Here is a 22,169-nt window from a genome sequence, read left to right as displayed (position 1 = left end):
TTCTCTTTCCCTTACACCCTCTTAATTTAAGGTTTCCTTCATGTTGCTTGAGGCTGTTACTGTATATTTCAGGAATTGTCAGGCCTGTGAAACAGACTGCACACTTATTTTATCTGTAACAGGTATGAAGCCTGACATCAGCTGTTTAATACTGCTTCAATATTGGATAGGGTTGGGCTTGTTGGTTGTTTTTTTCCGTTTATGTTATATGGCACAAGATACAGTAGTTTAATGTCCAGTGTGCAAAATATACTAAGCAACTGTCCTGTGCAAGATCAGAAACTACATAGTATTTTGGAAAAGTCAGATTCTGGTATAATGGAAAGAATCTCGTGAGACTCCCTCCGCATATTGTAGAACTTGTCGAGGGATCTCTGGGCTTGACAGCATGAAACTGTGACTTAGATTTTTAGATCTTTGGCTGTTATGTCCCAGCTTTGTTGACTGTTTATTAGTGATAAGAACACCATTGGAATGGCTCTGTAACATATTTTTCCTTATATTTCTCAATTCCATTCTTTGATCTGGTAGCCAGTGATGTGTGACAAGGTTACTACAAGCTACTGATTAACTTTGAAATTATAACATGTCAGTACTGAAATTGCAATCAATTCTTTTATGAAGGGAAATAGTAAATATACTTAGGTCATGTATTCACGTAAATGAGTTAACAGTTACAGAGGAAAATTCAGATCACACTGAGCAGTTTGTGAGTAATTGTATACACATACACAAAGAAATTGCATTTTTCAAGGCAATACAGATAAAAGGCTTATAAGCACTAGCAAAATTGTAAACATGAATTGTATTGTACAAAGAACAAACAAAATAGTCACTGATAATCTTAAACAACATTCTTCATAAATGCTAATACCTTATGTCTGTGTATGTCTCACAGTTGCTCACATTTTAACCTTGTAAAATTACTGGAAGTTTAATTAAAAATACATGCTTTTGCAGAAACATGCCTTTTTTGCAAGATATCTCGCAGACTTTTTATCATTCACTGAATGAAGTTTCTCTCTTTTCAGAGGCTTTTCAGAACCATACGTATCATGAAAATCTCCACTAATTGCAGCTTGCGCTATATCAGTACTTATAGGGACACTTTACGAGACAAATAGACCATTTCAGTGACTTAGCAGGGTGATTCTCACTTTGTTTAGCATTTCTTAGGGTTGTAGAGACCTGATATGTTAACCAAATGTTAATGATTTTTCAGACTTCTCTTCTGATGTTGATAATGGGAGAATTGGAGCCTTCGCAGGGTAAAATTAAACACAGTGGAAGGATATCCTTTTCACCTCAAGTCTCCTGGATCATGCCTGGAACAATAAAAGAAAACATAATTTTTGGTGTATCCTATGATGAATACCGCTACAAGAGTGTGATCAAAGCCTGCCAACTAGAAGAGGTCAGTCATCTAGGACTCTTAAGACCTGTGACCCCACCCAAGTGAAAAACCCCAAAGAAAAAGTCAGGGGAGTGGAGCTTTAAGAAAGCGAGACATTTCTGAGATTTAAGGAGTTCAGCCTGGCATCCTAATTTTGTGGAATTGCAGGTCAGCCTATTGCCAGCTCCTTGGGAGATACACTGATGGTGCCAGTTCTGGTAGTTTGCACAACAGGAGCTAAATAAGCTGGCTCAGATATTATAAGGTGTCTGCCTTCTCAGTCTGTCTTGCTAGTTAAAAACCTGGGTAAACAAATTAATGTTAACGAAATGATGTAAAAAGTATTGTTCCTACAAAATTTTTTTTCACATTTCTTCCCCATAAAGAACCTTTTCCTTACAATCTTGGAAATTAATCTGTTTTCCTCCTTTCTTTTACGCTTCAAAAACAGCTTCAGGGATAATTAGAACTCTGTGCCAGAAACCTGAATTATTTAGAGGAAAATCTTGACTGAAGTTGGGTTTTTCTGTGTGCACATTGAAAATTATCACACCGGAAATTATTGCAGGATCAATATTGATGTGACATGTAGTCCACGATTAGTACAATGACGTAGAAATGTCCTTGCCTGTGTTTGATGTTGCGAGAAGGTAGTGTAGGAAAAGATATCTTTTTACATTGCAAGATACAAAAGGAGCCAGCATTTTAGACCTTTCCGCCCTTATTGCTGTGCCTTAAGATCAGGCATCTTGTCTGTAACATGTAAATGAAAACAATAAATATTTAACTGTGCTGAATAGGATCTGTCTTTAGGCCACACAGTGAAACATATTTTCCTTTAGCGTCAGTCAAGCAAGAAAACAATAGCCAGTCTGTTTAAAAAGAAGATGAGGTTACTACGCTTTAATTCAGAGCAGGGTATAGTTAAGCGATAAAGTAATCTTTTCTTATATGTTTATGGCCATTTCAGCTTGTGTTTGGATTGTGGTTTGCTGGAAATCTTCTTTGAAAGCTTCTGAAGACAGGAGAATTAGCAACTTCTGTGTCAGGCTTTCTGAAGAGAGTAGTCCTTAACCCTGGTCGTAAAAGTTGTAGTTAATGCCAAAGCTCCAAGACACAACTGGCTTTGCCAGTTCAAAACTCTCCTTGCCCAAAGAGGCTTCCCAGCCCAGGCCCTTCCTAGAGCAGAAAGTGGTTAATGATGGCTCAGTGTCTCGGTGTTGGTGGGACGGCTCGGTGTTCCCGTGTTGGTGGAATGGCTTAGTGTCTCGGTAGGCTGCGGCTGGTTTGTTCTCCAAAAGGGCTCAGTCAAGCCAGCTTTGATCTGTGTTGGTGCAGGGCTGTGTGGAATAATATGCTTCACCTCCTAGCAGGGCTCATTATTTGAGATCAAGTTTGATACTTAGAAGGATATTTTCTTCTGGACTGAAGCTGAATAAATCGGGCTGGCCTGAAGAGAAGGCAGAACGATCTGGAAGGAAGCCAAAAGCATTACCTTATTGCTGTTAGTATGTTTTGTAGTCTCGTTAGTTTTCACGTCCTGGTTACTGAACAGGACTTGGTATGGTGGATTGAAGGACGGATTTCATATATTAATTCTCTGTTTATTCCCCAGTGTGAACTTTTAGGGGTTTATTATGACAAGGGTTAGTGCTTTGTTGGACTGGGGTTGTGTGTGTTCTCATTCTTCAGAAAGGAGAGATACCAGAGAGTTTTTGCCTCAGGGAGTTCACTTTGTCCCTTTTTCTGCTACTTTCCTAGGTAGTTGTATAGTCCACCTGAATGTAGGCCAGCTGCTGCGTCTAGTTCTTATTTGGGCTTTTCAAGGTGAACCAAGGATTGGGATAAAAGAGAGTTTATTTCCTTACTGCATGTACACTGAAAGTTAGTTAACATACAGCTCTTAACAGTGACTAAGTGAGATTTACTTCCAAACTCCATACTCACAAAGAATTTTTCGGGAATACAAAGCCATCTTCTTTGCCCCAGTGGGCAAAGAGATGTGTTACTACTGTAAAAAGTAACATGCCTGTGAAATGCCCCCTTTGTTTGCCATCTCCACAGTCACCCTGTAGAGGAAGCATAATGAAGATCTAGTCCAATTCCTAAATTTGATGTCTTTTGTCTTCATTAGCGCCAATTAAATACTACAGGTTACTCTATGGGGGTCATGTCATACCATCTACATAGCTTTGGGGCTTCCTGTCACACTGTGAATGGCCTGTTCTTGTCTGTCAGCCCAACAGGACGCTGAAGCTGGGTGACTTCATACAGGGTGCTCTGCACTTTGTTCTTGGTCTGTGGAGATATGCCAATGATATTAAGCAAGTGTAATTTAAATCATCTGGGGTGCATGAGAATTTTCAGAAAAGTCAGCGCTACATTTTTCTGCCTGGCTTTTTGGATTAGTGCATAGTTGATTTGCTAAGGAATTATCACTTACAGCCTCTTTAGAGTTGCTAAGTACTTGAGGTAAATTTATCTCAAAGTAATTATGAAAGGTGGAAAGTGCAAGTAAATATTTGACAGAGCTTTCCATATTTTTAGGTGTCCAAGAATAAAATTTTCACTGTGTAGGAAATCAGATCTTTATTTAGGCATTAGGAAGTGTTGTGTTAGATTTTTATTCTGTAAAGTCCTAAAGACTGGCAAATCTGGTTATATTAACCATTACCTAAAAAATGGGTGGGCTTTGGTAGGTTTTTCTTGGATGGAAGAAGGATTTTTGATGTTTTTCTAAAAGATACTCTTGCAGCTTTACATCTTGTTCTATTTGTGAATGGAACTTTCAAAAGGAAGGTTAAAAAGGTAGTTTTTTCTCTAATGAATTTTGAATCTTCACAGTTAACATTACTGGAAAGCAAGAAACTATAAGCAACAAAAGGATTTTCTTTTATTTCTTTTATGAGTTCACGTAAGTTTGTAGGAATTTAGAACACTAAAATGGGACATTTTTTAGTCCAAAGAGTTGACTTGCATACTCAAGAGATTTCTGCCTTCAGCTTCTTATTCTTGTTGCCTTGCTGCAATTCACCTACCCTCCAGTTGTGCCAGTACACCTGTTCATGTTGTCATACTGTGAAACAGAAGATGAAGATTAAAAAGAAAATGACTGTGCTATATTGGAGAACTACATCCCTCATAAATGCTCTGCCAGGATAGTTTGACAAAGCGTGTGTGGGTAGCATACACTCCGTTGGGCTGTCAACCTGTGCCTGGGTTTGCAGGCTCAATTAGTGTGTACACATCTCTCCACTATCCTTCTTTCTCATGCGTGGCATAACCGTTGTCTCACCCAACGCCCATCACATACGTGCGTGAGTGATGGACGGTCAGATGCAGCAAATAATGTCAGACAGTAGATACTGTTTTGTGAATCTATGCTTGTGTTTTAATGGTGCTCCTTTGAGTGTAGTCCCCCTCGATGTCACACTTGTGGCAGCAGTATAGTGTCACAGGTTTCATTCATGGTCCTTGGTCCTCACCACTCTGCTCTGTAGCCTTCTCTGGCACGTGGGGATACCAAGGGCAAGGGATGGCACAGTACAACCCTGTACCAGCGTATAAGAACTGAGTTGTTGAAAGGATCCACAATGAAAGACAGTTGTGTGTCGAAGGGTCAGTGAGGGAAGTTTGTCAGTGTCACTGCTTGTCATAATTTCAGGATGTCACTGTGTAGATATATAACACTGAAAAAGCATGAGAAAGCTTCTCAAGTGCATTTCTTTGTGCATCAGTAAAAGGACGCCCAAGGTACTTTATAAACTTCTGTTTGTACTGTTTATATGTGTATTTTTATGGTAGTGTATCCTGCTTTATATGTATAAAATGATTCAGAACTTGATTATAATTACATTTCTTGATTATATTTTTCCTTTGAGGGTAAGTAGGGCATCAGGGGTGGTAAAATCATGTTTTACAATGTCATTCTAATTACTGGAATTTGGAAATAGGCAAAGGAGAGCAGTGGAAGCTGATAGAACAAAAGAAAGACTGCTTTGGAGTTGAGATAAAGGGACTGTAACTAAGAGCTACCTTAGCGCTCTTGATATCCTATAGAAACAGCCTTACTGGCAAAAATTATTTCTGAAAGCCCAGCACAAACTAAATATGGCTGCAGTGAGATAGAAGTGGTGTGTGGACATTGCCCTTATTCTTGTGTGGTGCTGAACTCAAGGGAATGCCAATACATTTAAATTACATGATACATTCTGTGAAACATCGCAGTAAAACAAGTTTTACCAAAAGGCACAGGAGAAGGGCTGCTTGTTCCTTCTCCACTGCCACCTTCCTCTTTTTTTCCTTTCCTTAAGAGATAGCGAATATTTTAGCAAGCAAGCAGGGTGAGTACCTAATTTAACACATCTTCTAAAATGAAGATCCCGGTTTGCCAACATGGAAGTGAAGGCTTTCAACTTCTACATCAAACTGTTCCAGCACAGATCAGTAGTCCTTACCCTTTGCCCTTTATTCAAAAGCGTTTTTGAAATAAATTATTTGAATGGGTTTAATTTTGAGTGTGCAGGTATTATCACAAATCTGTTACCTTTAAAATCTTATATTGGCATGCTGTGATAGAGAGAAGCCACGATTTAATTGGTACGGATTCTGAACTCATTTCCTAAAGACAGTCCCCATAGGCAAGCTTAAAAGTACTCAAAAAATAAGATAAGATGAGTTGGTGCAGCCTTGGCTTATGCTACCTTTTTTTTTTTTAAACAAGGTATTTTACCCTTTTTATCAAGTACTTTTCATCATATTCATGATAAAAATCAATTAGCAAGAGAAGGTAAACTTTTGCCTAGCACTTCAAATTAAGGACCAAGTATGAATAAATTTAACACTGAGAAACTATCCTGCATAGTTTATTGATTTTTATTCTCATTGCTCAATAGCAAAAGCCACTGGGAGATGTGAACTGGATCAGTTTGTATATGTATGGAAACTAGCTGCTAAATTTGAAGTAATTCCTCAAGTGTAACTTCCCTGGAGATTGAAGGGTTGTATTAATGTCATGGCAGGGATAACATGAATATAAATGGGAATTTGTAGGAGTAGCCAATTGAGTTTACGAAATCCGTATTACTAATGTAATGAAAAATGGGGAAGGAGAGTGGCTTGATTTGCAGATTTTTAGGTTGAAAAATCAGTATTAATAGCCTACTATACACAGGGTGTGGGATTTTTGTTTGGTTTTAGCACCTGCTAAGTTAAAAAGGTAAAACCTTGAACAGTTGAAACAGGAATCTTTGTGTCTAAATGCTGTTAACATTGAACAAAATCATCCTAAGAGAATGCGTTCCTCCAGTCCAGACTGCAGAAGCAGGTCTGTTGTAGTTATTCTTGTTAAAATATAAACAAGCCTCATATCCCATTTGAAGGGGTGCAGTAATTCGTAAGTTTTGAAACCAAATGACTTCCATTTTTACCTTTTTGCAATGTAAGATAGATATTTTTCCACCTAGTTAGTTCATTTGATCCTTCAACAGTTACCTGAGAGGCCATAAACACATAATGGCAAACTACCTTTAAGAGATTACTACTCTTAAAGTAAACACATACTCTGATTTGAGAGCCACCAGTTGCTCATGAATGTAATGTTTAACATGGCATGCAAATAGAGGAAGTGTTTCCATGCAAAATCAAATCTCATAATAATACTCAAGACATTTGTGTCCAGATCCTGTGGGTTTTTTGAGCTGGTTTTACAGGGAGTGCAGGAGATTAATTCCCATCTAAGAACTTAAGTTATAGAGAGAATAACTAGAGAAAGAGACAGTCAGTATGCCAAGCCCTGGTGTGTGTTCCTGCCTGTTTGACGTCTCCTTGCAAAGGATGGCATCCATCCCTGGGTGACGAGTTCACTGCAATGTCAAGGATGCCCTGAAACAGAAACACATATCCTTGCATCCCACTGTACTGCTCCAGCCCCTTTTATCTGTGCTGCTTTTAGGTTTGTTTGGGTTTGGTTGGTGGGTTGGGGGCGGGGGGTTGGCAGATAACTAAATGAGTAGGAGTTGAGAGGTTATGATGTCAGTAAGTGAAATACTTTGTGCCCTGATTTTGTGCCTGTTTTTCACAAGGGATATTGGCAGATTACAAAGTGCGTGGAAGAGAGGGACAACAAGGGTTCCAGTCTGGAACTGAGTGCTTTGTAGTAGGTAATTCTCTACAAGAGGATATTGAGAGGTAGCTTGGTTACCTAATCAGGTACATGTCTACAGTGTAAACTGTGTGCGAGCGCAAGTTGCTTAGCCTGTCTTCATAGCTGGGGAGAGCAAGAGGCAAGTCAAGGTGAAGTTCATCTCATCCTGATGTAAACAGCTAAAATAGCATAAATGCTTCTTTCAGGCAGAAAGTCCGCATAATGTATCACTGCAACCGTTGCATTTTGGACACGTGGACCCAAAAGCTGGCTACCTTTGTATTTTTTCCACCTTGTACTGGTATGATCCACTGGTATGAGCAGACTCCTCTAGCTGAAATTCTTGTCTGTGGCCCAAAATCATGGGCAGGTCAGCTGTGAAGCTGCTGACACGGTGAGTTCCTACTCCCAGTGAGGAACTGGAAGTGAATAGGTTAGCACAGTTTCTTAAGAGCAGAGGAGCATCTCGATGATAGAAAAAAATAGACTCAAACTCCCAAATGCACTGACTTCAAAAAGTTCATCAGCAATCAAGTAAATATGTTTAACAAAGCTCCTCTGCAATGTTCTGTGTTGTTGTCGTTTAGTTAAAAACCTGTTTCAGTCAAGACAACTCTCCCCACCCCTTTCCCTGTTTTAGGTGCAGAGCTCTGGACTGATTACCTTGGATGTTGTCCTATCTTCTGTGTCACTTCTGGAATTGTATTTAATTCCCTTACCCTTCGGTTAACCTACCCACACGTAGCATACCAACTACTTCATGTTTCAAAAATCTGTTCCACGAGAATGTTTCACCATAGAGAAAGCAAGTTTTGTCAGCATTCGTGTGAGTTTTGGGTGAGCCTGACACACTGCTCAAGGTCACAAACTCTTGCGAAAACAAAGCTTATGCTTTTGGATCATGAATCCTTCATAAATGGTTCAGCTGAGGAGAGTTACCTAAATAAAATAAAAAATTAAAAAGTAATTTCTGATTTGAGTACTTTAGAGGGATCTGGTTTTTTGGCTTCTGGCCCAGGAAAATGAGGACTTGACTATGTTCAAGCTGGTTACTCAAAAGCCAAGATATAAAAAATTACTGAAAATTCATCACCTTTTAAAAATTAACAGAAATGTTCACTAGTAGATAAGAGTCTGAAACACAAGACTTGACTTTAAAACTTTGAAACTTCAAATTTTGCAGTTTAGTTCATATCTGTCTTACTTCCAAGATCATTTCTTTTCTGAAAATCAGGACAAATTGAAAGTTTTGCTTTCTGCAAAATGACATTTCAAGTTCATTATCTAAAGATTTTTAGTAATCACTGGATTCAAAGCTGGAGGTTTGTTTCAGTTCCATTTCTACCTTGTTAGTATATTAGAATGGAATACGATTGCTTGAAAGTACAGCAATAACCATGTTAGTAAGAAAGCAGCTAACAGTAAAGTTTCCTCTTAAAAAGAAAAAGTATCAAATAGGGTGGAAACAGTATTGCAGCTCCTGCTTGAAACCCTTGGTGCTGCTTCTGCTTAACTTGTATTCAGCTTTACTTGGCATTTTATACAATAAAGGCTTCAGCATTTTTCTTCTAAGTTATTGCAAATAGTCCATACTACAGAAAGAGAATTCAAAGTGTATTCTCTAAAACAGAGAGAAAGCAGAAGATGAAAAAGGGAGTACTTTGGTAGGTGAGAAGGAGGTTGCAATGTGAATGGAGGGATTTTCTGGGGACTGTGAAAATACACGTGGGGAGTGTTAATGGCAATGAAGAAAAGGAAGGGGCTAGAGATGATGAAGCAACTGGGGTTGGAGAAAAAATGGAAGTGAAGTAGAAGAGAGGGTTAGTGAAGATGAAATGGAGAGAGTCAAGACCGCTGCTGTGTTCCATCAGTTTCACGACTGTTTTAAGTTTTTGGAGGAAAGGCAGAAGAGGGAAGATCGAAAGCCACATCATTAAGGACATATTTAAGGAAGAAAGAGAGGCCCCATAAGTAAAATACATGTTCTGTCATTAGAACTGCTTGAGTAGTTTGAGTAGCCTTGGTTATATAAAGCAACTATTTGCTGAAAAGCATGGTTCTTACAAACTATTTTCTGTCATACTTTATCGTCTTAGTGTTTTCTCAGATTATTTTGAAAGCAAACAACCTCTATGGAAAAGACTTGGAGAGTGAAGTCCATTCTGAGGTTTCCTTTTTTTATAACAAGACCGTATTTCCTATTCACCCTGAAAAGAGATATTATCTTAAACTTTCTTGGCTGTATTCTTCCATACCAAACCCAAAGGTATTGTAAGTGTCATCTCTTTACTGCTCAGGTAGATGAATATGACATTTACACTGTTAAAAACGCAAACAGATATTAAAAGGGGTGCCTTCTCCTTGGGTGTGCAACTTGAGATTTGTTAGCTCCTGATATTAAAGCGCTCACGAAAGTTATTAATGTTTGTGGGAACTGTGGAGGGTTTCTTCTCTGAACAGTTACCCATAGGTTTCTCAATTTAAACATTTAGAAATAGATATGTTAAAGAAAATCAAGTAGCTACTTCATTAATATGCTGAGTTTTGTGCCGTTCAGCATCATTAAATTAGGCTTGTCCCTGGCTTGATTTCACTTCCTGCATAAAATGACAGCAAGGATGTATTTGGACCAGCCCTATGTACTTTTTTACAATAGGTAACGCATGTTCCAACAAAATAGCATTGTGTGTCTATTGGACTTCATCACTCTGTTTACGCCTTTGAAAGAAATTACTAAACATTTTTTAATTATTATAATTACAGCCTGAAAAGTTCTTTGTCTGTTCCATGGCATATATTATCCTGAGGTGAAGGGTAGAAGAGAGCAGAAGGGGAACTCATTAAAAGTCTGATTAAAATTCCATGTTGACACACCTGCAAAGAAATATATCTGACGAAATCCCACCACCCTTTAAACAATGGGAGCCCTGGAATTAATTTCAGTAGGGCCAGGATTTTACCCTGTTTGCAGGGGAAGGCACAGTGGGCCTTGTTCTTCTTCTGGGCTTTTTTAGAAGAAGAAGTAGAATCAGGAAACAACGATGGCACCAACACCATTACAGGTAGCAGTACTGGTAGAAATGGGAGACACTTGAAATCAGCTTAGATATCTAGATACTTAACCACGCAAATCCCAATGTTCAGGTGAAGCTATCGGCTAAATGTCAGAGTTATGGGTGAATAACGTGACTCCCACATGTGTAGTGAAACCGCAAGTGATCTGAGCAGGTCATCTCAAATAAATGCCAGAATTTCACATTCATGACCTATAGGAAGATGATTTTGTCATGTTCAGAAAATCTTCCTTTAAAAATGTTGCTAGCACTGTTTTTCTCATCCCTCTTTCTGCAAACAGCTGAGCTCTTATGTTAGTACCAGGGATTTGCTAGTGTGGCTCTCCTTTTACAGGAGGGAAGTAACTAGTTAACATGAGAAGAATTTAAAAATCACCTGCAATAGATTTTCCATATATAAAAGCATCTTGATTTTAAGGTCAGAATCCTCTAAATCAGGAAGTAAACGCTATTATCAAATTAAAAAGTTGGGAGAATCTCCCATTTCCCGAGAGACCAGGCAGTCAATTTGTGGTCCTGGAGTGGCTGGATCTTTCATCTGTCACTGATCCAGGGCTGAACAGCATTGTTCGCTCTGTTCCTGAGGTCAGGGCAATTTACAGGGAGGAAGAAGGAAACATTTCTCTGGGAGGATTTTTATTTATTTATTTATTTATTCTACAAAACCTCAGAGGCTTGGAATGCCCAAAGGCTGCCCGACAGAGAGTGATAAAGCATCAAAATCACAGCAGGGGTGATCAAAATTGGTTTATATCTGACTTTGTAAGAAATGTGAACTTCTAGAGAGTAACTCAACTTAGAATCCCAGGTTGTATTGCTCTGGCAGTGCTTCATGTGTCTTCCAGTCTTTTTCCCAGAAGCCACAGGATTTCTGTGGATGTCGCAGAGTGGATACAGCCAACTGAGCTCTGACGCGCCCCTTGTCTGACTGGGGGGAAGAGACCCCCAAACCAGTTTTCCTCTTCCAGAACGCTGCCTCAGGCCTGCTCCCAGAAGCTCACTTCCTGAGGGATTTTACATGCCACTTTTTTCCCCCCAGAAGATGCACCAAAAGGAAAATCTTCGTAAAGCGTGAGAACACTTGGAACTGATTTTGTCTGGTATCAGATGCCTCGGTCAGCTCCCTTGGCTGCGGGGAATCCCCGCCTTGGGAGTGGGAGGGCGAGCACGGGCAGCGAGAGCGACAGTCGGGTGCTGCCGAGGGGGGACTGCAGGCACTGGGAGCTTCTGGGAGACTCGGGGCTTCCAGCTCGGCACATGGCAAACTGCCCTGGAGTCGTACCCGCTGGAAACCTCGGTGCCCTGGGGCAAAGGGAGCTCATCCAGCCTGTGTTTCTGGGAAAAGTCCATTGATAGTGGTAATCACTATATTGGCTTAAGGATGTAGGGCAGGTATGGCTTGAAGGCAGAATTAACATTTCTTGTTAGAGCAACTGTAAAAGTAGAAAAACTAGACAACCTTCAGGCACACAAGCCATTCTCCATGTTGCCACTTCCATGAATTACTGTGGTTTGCGTGCATCCTCAGTTTCAGTGCTAAATAGTCCTCTCAAGAAAATTTCTGGCCACCTCTTTTTGGATGTCCTTTTCTCCTTTCTCTGTCTCACATGAGAGTGAAATGGTGTTTTCTGGTTTTATCACTGGCTAAAGATTCATTTTTAGGTTAGTCATGAGTCGTAAGTAACTTACAGCCCAAGCAGTGGAACTTGGCTCCCAAACCTTTTGCAAACCTTGAGCATTCCTGGCATTCCCGGCTAGGAATTGTGTGCGAGCCTTTTTTAATGAACCCACCTGAAGTATAAGTGTCTCTGGATTTTGAAGAGCTCAGATCCAGAGTTTGCTTCTTGCTCTCCCTAACTTCAGTGGCAAGTGGATTTGTCATTGTTATTTGACAGAAAACTCGATGGTTAACATCTTGGATTGATATTGTGTGAAGGTATCTTCCTTGCTTTTATGGAGATCTAGCAATTAAGACAAATACTGTTCTTGCCATCTTGCAGCTTGTGATTGCTGTCTGTGACAGAATGATATGTTTTCTTTTATCACTATTTCTGATTACATAAACAAATGAAGGAAATAAACCTGTGGGACTTTTTTTTAACGAATTCTGTGTAACCTGTCTGTACAGTGCTGTACGCTATGCTTCTATCAGGTGTGTAGCTTGAGTTTCTTGTATATGGAAAATACATATCTGATTTTTTAAAAAAAAATTGTTAACAGGACATTTCCAAGTTCCCAGACAAAGATTATACAGTGCTGGGTGAAGGTGGAATCATTCTGAGCGGAGGCCAGCGAGCACGAATCTCACTAGCGAGGTGAGTATTTTGCTCTCTAAGTAGTGTAGTCTCTCATGTATAGGGAAAGTGTTATGACTAAGCACTTAAATACACGTAGACCAAGTCCTACTAAATAAATATCCTCCAGGTATATCAGGAACTTCATTTTACTATCAGAAACCTGAGTTATGCTATGCAATTGTGTTTCTGATATACCTGCGTATTTATTTATTGAATTTTAAAAGTTTGATGTCAGACGCATGCTATGGCTTAGCTGAAGATGAATCTTTCCCTCCTTGACATAAGATGCCGTTTGGAGATTCAGACCTTTAAGTGTAGCTTTCTAAGTACCGAAGAAACCCATACAAAGATACAAATAAGAAATATTCCAGGATCTTTCCCTGCTATGACACTTCTACAAAGCAGTTTATATATTGATTAATGACATACTCCCTCTCTGCAGGTAACAAAAATGAAAAAAAATGCCATGTTTCAAAAGGTGTTGCTAATGGTTTTGGTCTTTTTCTGTTGTAAAAAGTGGAAAGCAATGGCTAGTCCGTGCCTATGAATAATGGTTTGGCCTTGTCTGTCTGACCTTCCAATGTTAGTAATTTTGAAGGTCTACAGAGCAATAACATAGGTATTTGTCTTACAAATTACGTATGTGTTTCAGCAGAATCGCTTAGCTGTCATCAGAAATCCAGTAATGACAGCTCTGAGGTGTAAATGGCCCCATTTATTTCTGTGCCAAGTGCAAATTGTGCTGGTTCCCATGCTCAGAAATGCTGGGTAGAAGTAAAATCACATTATGGTGATCCACACTGGCATCCCATGAAAGACTGGCATGTCTGTGTGAGGCTAAAAGATGGGTTCATTAAAAGAGAGAGGCTTTCAGCGTGGATCTTTCTGGCGGATTTGTGAGAGGGAAGAGGCATATGGATTGTTCTGGTTTATGCTGTAAAATAAGAGAGGAGGTACAAACAAAGCTTTCAGAGCAAAAGGACGCCAGCCAACAAAACTCACTTAGATTTTCGTTTAAAATGCGACATTTACAAGAAGTATTTCCCAGGTTCTATGAAATATCATGTCTGTTGCTTTTCAGATGGTCACAGCTTCTTTACCGGAGGGTCACAGAACTGATGTATTTATTGTCAGCTATATAATTATTATTTTTAAAACGATTAAATGTCCCAAAGGCAGTGGTTGTATCTGCTTTACATTTTGTTTGGGCTCCAGTCTAAGCTCAGCATGCTGCAAGATGTGCAGGCGTTGAGGTGTGGGTTGCAGATGAAGCTCTGAGAAAGCTAGAGGATAAAATTTAGGATTACAACCCCAGGTTGTACCCGTCTGCACTGGCGATAAGCTGGATGTTATTTGCTTGGACTGGCTGCATACGTGTGTTTGGTGTACTCTGTGCAAAGCCACGTGAAATGAGAATCCCTGCTGGAAGTGCCATCAGCCAGAGGTCACGAGAAGCAGATGGACATTGCCTGAGTCCATCTTCCTTACAGAGCACTGTCAGTGCCTGCAGCTACAACCAGGGGAAAGAAAGGACCAAGAGAAAAAAAAGCACAGTGCATGCCCTGGGTTTGAGCTAGCTCGCTGGCCCAGTACCCTAAAGCCAGTCGTGTATAGCTACCAAGTCCAACATACAAATTAGAGCAATAATTTGAGTGCTACCATTATTCCAGGAAAAAACCTGCAAACATTTTGCTGATGAAAGCACCAAGAACAATAAGAACTTTTTGTTGTTGTGCAGCCACTACATCATAACGTATGGTCAGTGAAATCCATCGTGACAGAGGATTTTGCAATAAAGCTGCTTGGTTTATTAACATAATGTACTGTTATTGAGGACTTTTTCTCCTGGTGTTTAAATATTTTCACATTGTTTAACATAATGATTTTAAAACTCATTTTCAGAGTACTTTAAAAAGTACTGAAATGCAGCTGTCCAAATTTTCTTTACTAATTATACCCTGATTCATATCACATCATGATGTTCATACTCACAGAGGAAGGCAACGAACCTTTTTGAATTTCTATTGAAATTGATTTAAAATGAAAACCCTCTTAACCACAGGTTTAGGTCCCAGTGAGGCATGTCTAGGCACATACGGCTTAAGGTCCTAATACTACACATAGTTTTTCATGTTTTGAACTCGAAATATTGTACAGTCCCATTTCAGATAATGTTTACAAGATTGTGGCTCACTAATACACTCACCAGTTATTTCAAAGTACTTTTAAAACTAAGGGCTGAGACCTCAGTTTTTTCACACACTTATTTACATACAAGTAATATTCCCTCAGGCACCAGTAGACGTTATAGTAAGTACTAAATTCCCATTGAAATGGTCATTGTACACTGATGGGGCCTGTCAGAGTCAGGCCATAAACAGGTCTTTAGAGTAACCTGTGTAAAAGGCAGCTGTCTAACTTCCTTTGGTTGCACAGAAATTAATGGAAACGGAGTTAGTTTGTCATGTGGTCTGCAGCAAGGAAAGGCTTTATTGAAAGGTGTCTCATAAGCACATATAACATTGAACTCCAACTCCACATTGATGCTGTAGAAAAGTCTATCAATTACAAGTTTTGGAGACGAAACTGTAAAGGCATTCTTTTTTAGTTGTATTTATGTAGATTTATAAGACTTGTGAAAGTTAATGTCATTTCCGTTTTCTCTGTTCAGAGCAGTGTACAAAGATGCTGATTTGTATCTTCTGGATTCTCCTTTTGGACATTTAGACATTTTTACAGAAAAAGAGATATTTGAAAGGTACCGTATGTTTTGATGGATTGTATTTAGGAATCCCACCAAGCAGCACAAAGTAAAACCAAGAGCAGGAATTTAATAACAGTACAAAAATACTGAAGTGATCAAACTTATACCTTTGGGGATGTTTATTTTTAGGAATTCTCGTGACTGAGTATTTTGTGTTAGCAGTAGGACAGCGTACTTTGCTGGGAACAAGCCTGGACCATGTGTGAGCGTTACTGCTCCCTCTTCCATCTCAATGTATTGAGCCTGCTACAATGTGTTACTCCCAGGGTGCACGGCTTTGTATCTGGTGTGTCTGTGTACCAGAAAGGCTTTCATTTTAAAACATTTACCTGCTTTGTAAGTACAAATTTTTACAAAAAGCTATATTTTGTCTTGTTTTTCTAATCACTGAAAAACTGGTCACCTGAAAATGCCCACTGACCAGGAGATTGGCAGCAGGTTGGCCAAAGACAGAGACTTTTGGCTTGTCCTGGTGGTGTAGCTCAAAACAGTAAGGACACACACTGCTATCCATCAGCTTTTCAATCACCGTAGGTTTGAAGTTTTGAAATTGAGCTAATACTTTTACATTTGATAGCAAAAGATCTAAGTAACCCTAAGATGAAAAGAAATATTTCATTTTTGTGTTGAACTGTGCTTTTTCCTGAAAATGATTTTCCCCGTTTTTTTTTGTTCCTGAGATAAAGTACTCACTCTTTACACATCTCAGCCTGACCACCTCCTTTGTAGTTTGAGGGAGCACCCAAGACTGCTCATACTAGGCACGGGGCAGGTAAAAGCAAACAGATTGAAAGTGAAAGGGATAAAAGCAACATTTAATCATGAAGAAAAAAATCTAATTTTTAACACTTTCATCTTTTATAGCTGTGTGTGCAAGTTGATGGCGAATAAAACTAGGATCCTGGTTACTTCAAAACTGGAACATTTAAAGATTGCTGACAAAATATTAATTTTACATGAAGGGAGCTGCTATTTCTATGGAACATTTTCTGAACTTCAGGGTCAACGGCCAGACTTCAGCTCAGAGCTGATGGGATTTGATTCTTTTGATCAATTCAGTGCAGAGAGAAGAAATTCAATTCTGACCGAGACTCTCCGCCGATTTTCCATTGAAGGAGAAGGCATGGGGTCACGAAATGAAATAAAGAAGCAATCTTTTAAACAAACATCAGATTTTAATGAGAAAAGGAAGAACTCCATAATTATTAACCCCCTTAATGCAAGTAGGAAGTTCTCAGTAGTGCAGAAGAACGGGCTGCAGGTCAATGGGATAGAAGATGGCCACAACGACCCACCAGAAAGGAGGCTCTCGCTGGTACCTGACTTGGAACAGGGAGATGTAGGTCTGCCTCGGAGTAACATGCTAAACACTGACCATATGCTGCAAGGTCGGAGGAGGCAATCGGTGTTAAACCTGATGACGGGCACCTCTGTGAACTATGGACCAAACTTTTCCAAAGCGGGAAGTACAACGTTTCGGAAAATGTCTATGGTGCCTCAAACAAGCCTGGCTTCTGAGATAGATATCTACACCAGGCGCTTGTCTCGAGACAGTCTCTTGGACATAACTGATGAAATCAATGAGGAGGATTTGAAGGTGTGTGTTGATTTACATTCATCTTGGGTTTTGATATGGTGATAGTTTAGTGCAATATACTCCTTATATATTTTTCTACTTGGCTATGTCATTCCTAATGCAGTACTTGTCTGTGGAATATCTTTTTTGAATATTTGTGAATTTTTTTCAGCTCAAATATCATCTTGAAGTCATTGAAATCCTCAAAAAATTGTTTTGCCTGATTTTTTTATGGTTTTTGAATGCTATCTGTAGAGAATTTCAATGCAGAATTTTAATCTCCTGCACTTAATCTACCTTTACGATTACTTATGCTGAAAGGAAATTTGAAACCATAACATGGAAAAACGTTGTTTTAAAACATTAATGTAAAATTAACATTTGAAACACTAAGGCTTATGGTAAAAATAAAATACATTTGGAGTACTAGCACAGTTTTTTAAATTGGAATTTGATCAAATTTGACAAATTTGTCAGACTGCTTAGCTCTTATGTTCTGATACAGATAATGAACAGAGGAGTAAGCTGGATTTTACTCAGGTTTTATGGATGTGCTGGAAATTATGCAATTAAGGTTGAGTTTTACACCAAGAGCTAGACGAAAATTCCTTTTTTCTAATAACTATCAACTGGTCATGATGAATTACTTACATTTTCAAAACTGACAGCTAATTTTCACAGGATAGGAAAATTTTCTGAAGTAGTTTCTTAGGTGGAAAAAAATCTACAAGAAATATTTAAACTCATAATTTGCTGAAGCACTGCCCATTTTTTCTTTTGCTTTGCTGATCTCAGCAGAAAAAAACCACCTCAGAGTATTTCCAAATTTATTCTAACAACTCAGTAATAATCTCCATTGAAAGAAAATAGCTATTGATACAACATTTCTGGGCTTCTAGGAGTGCTGGACAAATCTTGGTTGTTTCTTTCAGTGGTATCTGAAACTTCCAAATAATCTCTAAACTGTATTGTTATATCAAAGATGACTCAACCAGTCGGTACCTTCCTCTCCAGCCATTATTAGGCAATTTGAATGCTGTAGTTAATTATTTTGAGTGAGTTAGCAGAAAGAATGACAGCATTCATGTGTCAGAAATTCCCATATATAGATATTATTGTCATTCTTACTATGGTCTTATCAATTCTTTGACAGGAATGCTTTGCTGATGATGCTGAAAGCATGGGTACTGTTACCACATGGAATACCTATTTCAGATACGTTACCATCCACAGAAACTTGATTTTTGTTCTAATTTTGTGTGTGACTGTCTTCTTATTTGAGGTAAGAAAATCTGCACTTGATGTCATGTTACTACAAATGATGTTTGTTCAAACTGTGTTCTTTGTGAAAAAAGGATAAATGGATAAAGCAGCAAGACGTTAGCTCATGTATGTATCACTTATTGGCAACTGCTGTTAAATGATATTGCAATGACTTTTCTACTGTTTAGATGAGCATTTCTCACCAAAGATAGTGATCAGTGCACAGCAGCAGAAGATCCACCTTCTCAAATTCTCTCGGTTATTTTCTGCTGCATGGTACCATAAATAAGAATCGTTGCCCTATGCAGGTCTCTTGTTCACAGGTGAATAATCTTCCATTTTCCATTAAAAGATACCTTTGCAGAGCCTTGGGGGTTAACAGCAATGATCACTAGAATTTTTTTCGTAAGCACATACATAAATTCTGGAGAATTGCTTTCAAAAATGAGTTAGTAGCTTTGCTCCTGGTGAAAGAGTGGTGAGTGAGGCAGAGAGCTGAATGCCATTTAAAGATGGATGGGGATGTGCCTGCAGCGTGCGGAGAAGACTTTTTCTGAGTACAGTGGAAAATGCTGTCAGAAAAAGTGCTAAAGAACCATCTGCCTGATCATGCAAGTCTGACTAATTTTCTTATAACAGAAATTGCCTGCTTTTTGTCTTGTCTCCCAATTTAGGAAAGATTTTTCACATATATACAGAATCTCATAGTGTCTTCTTTTACAATTAATATCCTAAATCAAGTGTTTTTCTGAGGGAAGGAACACATCTCCAAGACTGGGAGATTAATGAGACTGCATTCATATGTCAACTTATAAAATATGGTACCAATTTCTCTTGGCATTTTTCAACATGAACTGAAAGAAGAGGAGAATCTGTTCGGAACATAGGACTAGTTTCTGGCTGATTGTGTCAGTGAAAGGTTTTTAGCAGTTCTGGGGGGGCATTCACACTTCTAGTGTCATCAAACCTGGAGAAGGATATGATTGATGGTATCCTGAATTTATACTAATGTTATGTTGGAGGTGATTTAAATTAGTTCTTTGGGACCAGGAATAAAGTCTGGAGCTTAGACCAGGAATAAAGCCTGGACCTTAGATCTAGTTTGAGATCCCAAATTTTTAAACCACCTCCAGAAGCAAGACAGTATTTAGATGCCTACAGACATAGATGCGTAGCTGTTCTTATCATGTAAGTTTTATTTTCATGGTAGTGGAAAATGGCTGTGTAAACCTACAACAATAAAGGTAAATGTGAGTTGTAGGGGAAAAGGAAATTTTAACTTTGAGGTAAGTCAGATTTATCCCCGAATATTCAGTGTACATTTCTAATCTTGATTACAAATTTTTGCTTCTACATTAGACTAAAACCTTTTTAAATAATTCAAAAACCTCAACTTCTAGTTGAAAAACAAATCTTTTGACAAAGAATGTATCCATCTAAGTTAAACTTTGCAGTGTGACTACTGCTTAAGTAAAAGCCTATTGATAAATTAATGGGCTGGAAGTTACTCAGTCATAGCACAGACTATATAACATTTAGCAAACCTGTGTGCGTAAGATGAAATACCGTGCCAAGTGGTTATGTGGCCTGTACACATACATATACTGTACTGAGCTAACAGTTTGTACCCTTCTAACCTTCAACAATGAAGAGAGGCCAGTGATGAACACCCAAGGGCTGAACTGAGAGAGTAGTGACAAGTAAATTGAAAGTGGAGTTTTGACACCCTTTAGAGTTGGGTGGGACTATCGTGGAAATGCTAGAGAGACTATTTTAGATTTAGAATGTATTGCTTTGTAGTGTAGGTTCCAAGGTGAGTCCACACAGATCTCCAGAAATTGGGCATCGGTTGTGCATCCTTCCTAGCTTTGCATGGGGTTGTGTGTGTAGCTTACTCAAGTGGCTCAAACTGTGTTTCCTAGGTGTAACACCCAGAGACTAGGGTTGCTGAACTGGAAGAAGACCAGTTATGAATGGAAACATATAGAAAGGCTTTGTGAAGTTATTCTGTCCCAATATTGTCTACCTTCATCTTCACAGCTGAAGAAACTCTGTTGTGAGGAGTCAAGACGAGAACAGTATTCTGTTGGGAGATGTAGATATATTATTCTGAAAGAAGCCTGATCCTTACAAATGCTTAAATTCAGGGCATCATAGTCAATCTTGAGTTATTTACTGTAAGACCTGCAAAAGCTAATGGTTCCCAAGGAGAAGACTGTAATTATGTGCTGAGATATTATCGCAATACATTCCTGTACCAGTGTCAGAAAAATATAAGGGAAGAGGATCATAGAAACTATGTTTCAACCCTTAGAAAGAAGATCATAGGCAAAAATAGAGCAGACTGAAATGTGATGGACTAGATGAAGATCTCCAGTGTCTCAGTGGACAGGCAAGAAAATGTGTTAGAGACTAAGCTTCTGTTGAGCACTGAAGCGTCTCACAATAATAAGGATTTAATTCCACATTTAAAAAATATGAAAATAGATTATGTGGAGAGTTACGTCAAACTAGCAGCCAAGCAATATCAGGCAAACAGGTATATCAAATGTAGCTATCAGCTACCAAGAACAACAATGCAAAAATAACAGTGTTAAAGGTTTGACATTCATATTTGAATAGCTGCCTTTGAAGATATTGAGAGACTTACTCTTTTAGGGCCATCAAGAAATACTAATCTTTAAAACTTAAGATATGTTAAAGCATACAGTGAATGTTCCTTGTCATTAGGAATGCATTAGCAAGCCTTTGTTAATAGTATGGTAAAAAAACAATAAAAGAGTATTTAGGCACTTGAGAGCCTGATTGTAATACAAGTCTAAATGTAGCTTTCCTGGTGGGATGCACTAAATGGTTTCTGTGGAAAGAGGAGCAGATATGACAAGGTTTTTGCTTCAGGGAAGTTTGATTTCCATCCATTTATAATGCTCTCTCTAAAACCAATTATAAAGTCAGTGAAAGAAGATAAGTTAGAAAAAGTATGTAATGTGACAAGAAAAATAATTGACTCTGTTTTCTTTGGTCACAGGTAGCTGCTTCTCTTATTGGGTTATGGTTTCTTAAAAAGTAAGTAGTGGTGATCATGCATGGAGATATTGAGGTCTCCTTTATATTGATTTTTGCTATAAATAATAGATTCTTACAGAATTCTAGATGGATAGACACTAACTTACATTCAATAAAATGGTTAATAGATGGATGCTCTAAATACCTCTTGTAGGTGGTATCTTAAGCTGGTACTTCTTTAAGTGCTAACAATCAAATGTTTTGTGCCTTGTTTTTGAGCACATAACAACACATGCAAGACTTTTTGTGGGTCAGCTCACTCTAGAGATTGAGCTTGATTATCCTGAATACACTGTGGTTCACAGCTGTCTTTCAGAGGTGTCAGGCGAGACATTTTAAAGAAGCAGTTTTTGTAAGACCCCATTTATACAATTCCCTCTGCTCACCTCTGAAAAATTCCCAGAAGTTAGAAGGTCAGGCAGATGAAGGTTAAAATGTACTGAGCTGCGATATGGCTTTTCCTGGGTTAATGCTTTTGATCCCTGGTTTTGTCCTGCAGTGCTAAGTCTGTATGTCGGAGTATAGAAAGCATATGGTGACTTAGGTCTGATCTGGAGGAGGAGGGATTTATGTTGATGTCTCCTTATGGTA

The 22,169-nt window shown here is 38.8% G+C and overlaps 1 protein-coding gene across 1 annotated transcript in view; it reads left to right on the top strand.

Annotated features, from left to right (window-relative positions):
- CFTR (cystic fibrosis transmembrane conductance regulator (ATP-binding cassette sub-family C, member 7)) overlaps positions 1 to 22,169 on the top strand; it is a gene marked incomplete at both ends in the record, with an annotated part of 61,682 nt that overhangs the window by 20,069 nt on the left and 19,444 nt on the right. The window contains 6 exons of the mRNA XM_009699521.1: positions 1,223 to 1,414; positions 12,833 to 12,927; positions 15,581 to 15,667; positions 16,538 to 17,270; positions 18,403 to 18,531; positions 21,541 to 21,578. Of these exons, the coding sequence (XP_009697823.1) occupies positions 1,223 to 1,414; positions 12,833 to 12,927; positions 15,581 to 15,667; positions 16,538 to 17,270; positions 18,403 to 18,531; positions 21,541 to 21,578 (1,274 nt within the window). The remainder of the gene's footprint in view (positions 1 to 1,222; positions 1,415 to 12,832; positions 12,928 to 15,580; positions 15,668 to 16,537; positions 17,271 to 18,402; positions 18,532 to 21,540; positions 21,579 to 22,169) is intronic.

This window comes from Cariama cristata, unplaced genomic scaffold, assembly GCF_000690535.1.
Source record: "Cariama cristata isolate BGI_N322 unplaced genomic scaffold, ASM69053v1 scaffold11724, whole genome shotgun sequence".
Lineage (NCBI taxonomy): Eukaryota > Metazoa > Chordata > Aves > Cariamiformes > Cariamidae > Cariama > Cariama cristata.
This window is presented reverse-complemented; position numbering and strand designations above follow the sequence as displayed.